At 34.2% G+C, this 1,930-nt stretch overlaps 1 protein-coding gene across 1 annotated transcript in view; it reads left to right on the top strand.

The window, feature by feature from the left end:
* Window positions 1-373: 373 nt before the first annotated feature.
* Window positions 374-1,930, top strand: part of LOC140920644 (glutamate receptor 3.1-like) — a 1,667-nt gene continuing 110 nt past the window's right edge. The window contains exons 1-3 of the mRNA XM_073369443.1: window positions 374-677; window positions 769-1,148; window positions 1,547-1,786. Coding sequence (XP_073225544.1) covers window positions 374-677; window positions 769-1,148; window positions 1,547-1,786 — 924 coding nt within the window. The remainder of the gene's footprint in view (window positions 678-768; window positions 1,149-1,546; window positions 1,787-1,930) is intronic.

Raw genomic sequence — 1,930 nt, 5'->3', positions numbered from 1 at the left:
AGACCTCATTTGATCTAATGGTGGGACTTATTAATCCAATGGTATAAACAAGTTTGTGTATGTGCAAGACTTACTTCACTAATTGATAAAGCTTCTAAAATTGATTTAGATCTATAAATTATGAAGTCACATTACTCATGATTATTGCAAGATCATTTAAACGTGTTGTTTCCTACAAGTACCTTTGAAAATTTTATACAAGCTAGTTCTTGGTTTAAAATACTCCATGATCATATGGATATATACTAATGTTTCATATACTAGCATAGTAATAAAACATGAAAATATAGAATATCATAGTTTTGAATTTTATTCGTTTTTTCTTTTTCTTTTGCCTTACTGACCATGATACTTCTATGGTTGTAGTTAAACAATGACGAAGACTTATGAAAGTGTTATTGGTGACATGACGATACCAGCAGAAAGATTGCAATATGTAGATTTTACTGTACCATATGCAGAATCAGGGTTGTCAATGATAGTTACAGAAAAGTCACAAGAATCACCATTGATGTTTACGAAGCCCTTCAACTGGCCAATGTGGATGTTAACTTGGGCCATCTTGATTTATACAATGTTAATAGTGTGGTACCTGGAGAGGGGACCCAATCAAAGAGTTTCATGGCAATTGGAAAAAGCCAAATTAGCACTTCTATTTGGTTTACTTTCTCCACACTGTTCTTTGCTCATAGTGAGTCTCCATCTTATACTTCAACTAACATTGATTTTTTAGAGTTATAAACAGCTGCCAATGATTTCATATTGCAGGGGAGAAAATGCATAACAATTTATCTCGTGTAGAGACGGTATCATGGCTCTTTCTAGTTTTGATTCTTAATTCAAGCTACACTGCAAGTCTTTCTTCAATGCTCACAGTTCAACAACTGCAAGCAAATGTCAGAGACATTGAGTGGCTGACATTGAGTGATGGAGATTCATTTGTTAGGACATACCTAGAGAAAGTTGAAAAATTCAAGCCACAGAACATCATAAACATTAGTAATGAAGATAATTATGACACTAAATTCAAAAACAACTCAATTGCTGCTGCTTTTCTAGAACTCCCTTATGTGAAAATTTACATCAGTAAATACTGCAAGGGGTACTATGCCTCTACACCTACCACCAGATTTGGAGGACTTGGATTTGTACGTGACAATAGAATTTTCTACAACTACAGCATATGAGTATCTATCTAACTAATTGTTTTCTATGTTTGACTGGCCCTTTTAACAGCTTAATTAAGCACTTAGAGAGCAAACACTTGTTATATAAGCGCTTTGTACATGCTATTTTTATAGACTACGAGAAAATATGGTAAAATTATTTTCATATAACCTAAAAGTTATTTTGTAAGTTTTCCTAGATAGCTTATTGAAATTTGTCGAAAACTGCGTACTTACGTGTCAAAAACTCAGTTTTGCATGTTGCAATATCTTTGTATTCTTTGCCTATTTAATCTGCCTTAATTACTTGACAATTTCATGACACATGATCCAAACAAGGCTCTCCCTTGGTCAAAGATGTTTCTAAAGCTATTTTGCAGCTCTTACAGCAGGGAGAATTGAAGAAATTAGAAGATATATGGTTGAATCCCACAGGTGACTGCCCCTACAATTTGAACTCTAAGAGCACAGAAAGTATGCCTCTTAGAACTTTCTGGGTTCTCTATGTGATTTATGGTGCCACTTCTACTATTTGTTTTCTACTTTCTACCATTGATTCATTAAGATCTAGTCTTAAACTAAAAGATGAGGCACAAGAAAGTATCGACTCCACAGATGATGTAAGCAGATGGAAAAGGGTGGTTAAATTAAGTAGAAAGATTTGTAGCAGAAAACAAAAAAAGCTGGCATTGTAAAGGAAGACGTTAATGATTGTCATTCCAGATTGGATTATATCAGCACCTCATACCCGAGAACCAGCAGGA

The sequence above is a fragment of the Cicer arietinum genome, chromosome 6, assembly GCF_000331145.2.
Source record: "Cicer arietinum cultivar CDC Frontier isolate Library 1 chromosome 6, Cicar.CDCFrontier_v2.0, whole genome shotgun sequence".
NCBI classification, from domain to species: domain Eukaryota; kingdom Viridiplantae; phylum Streptophyta; class Magnoliopsida; order Fabales; family Fabaceae; genus Cicer; species Cicer arietinum.
The sequence above is the reverse complement of the archived record's forward strand: the minus strand, read 5'-3'. Positions and strand labels throughout refer to the sequence as shown.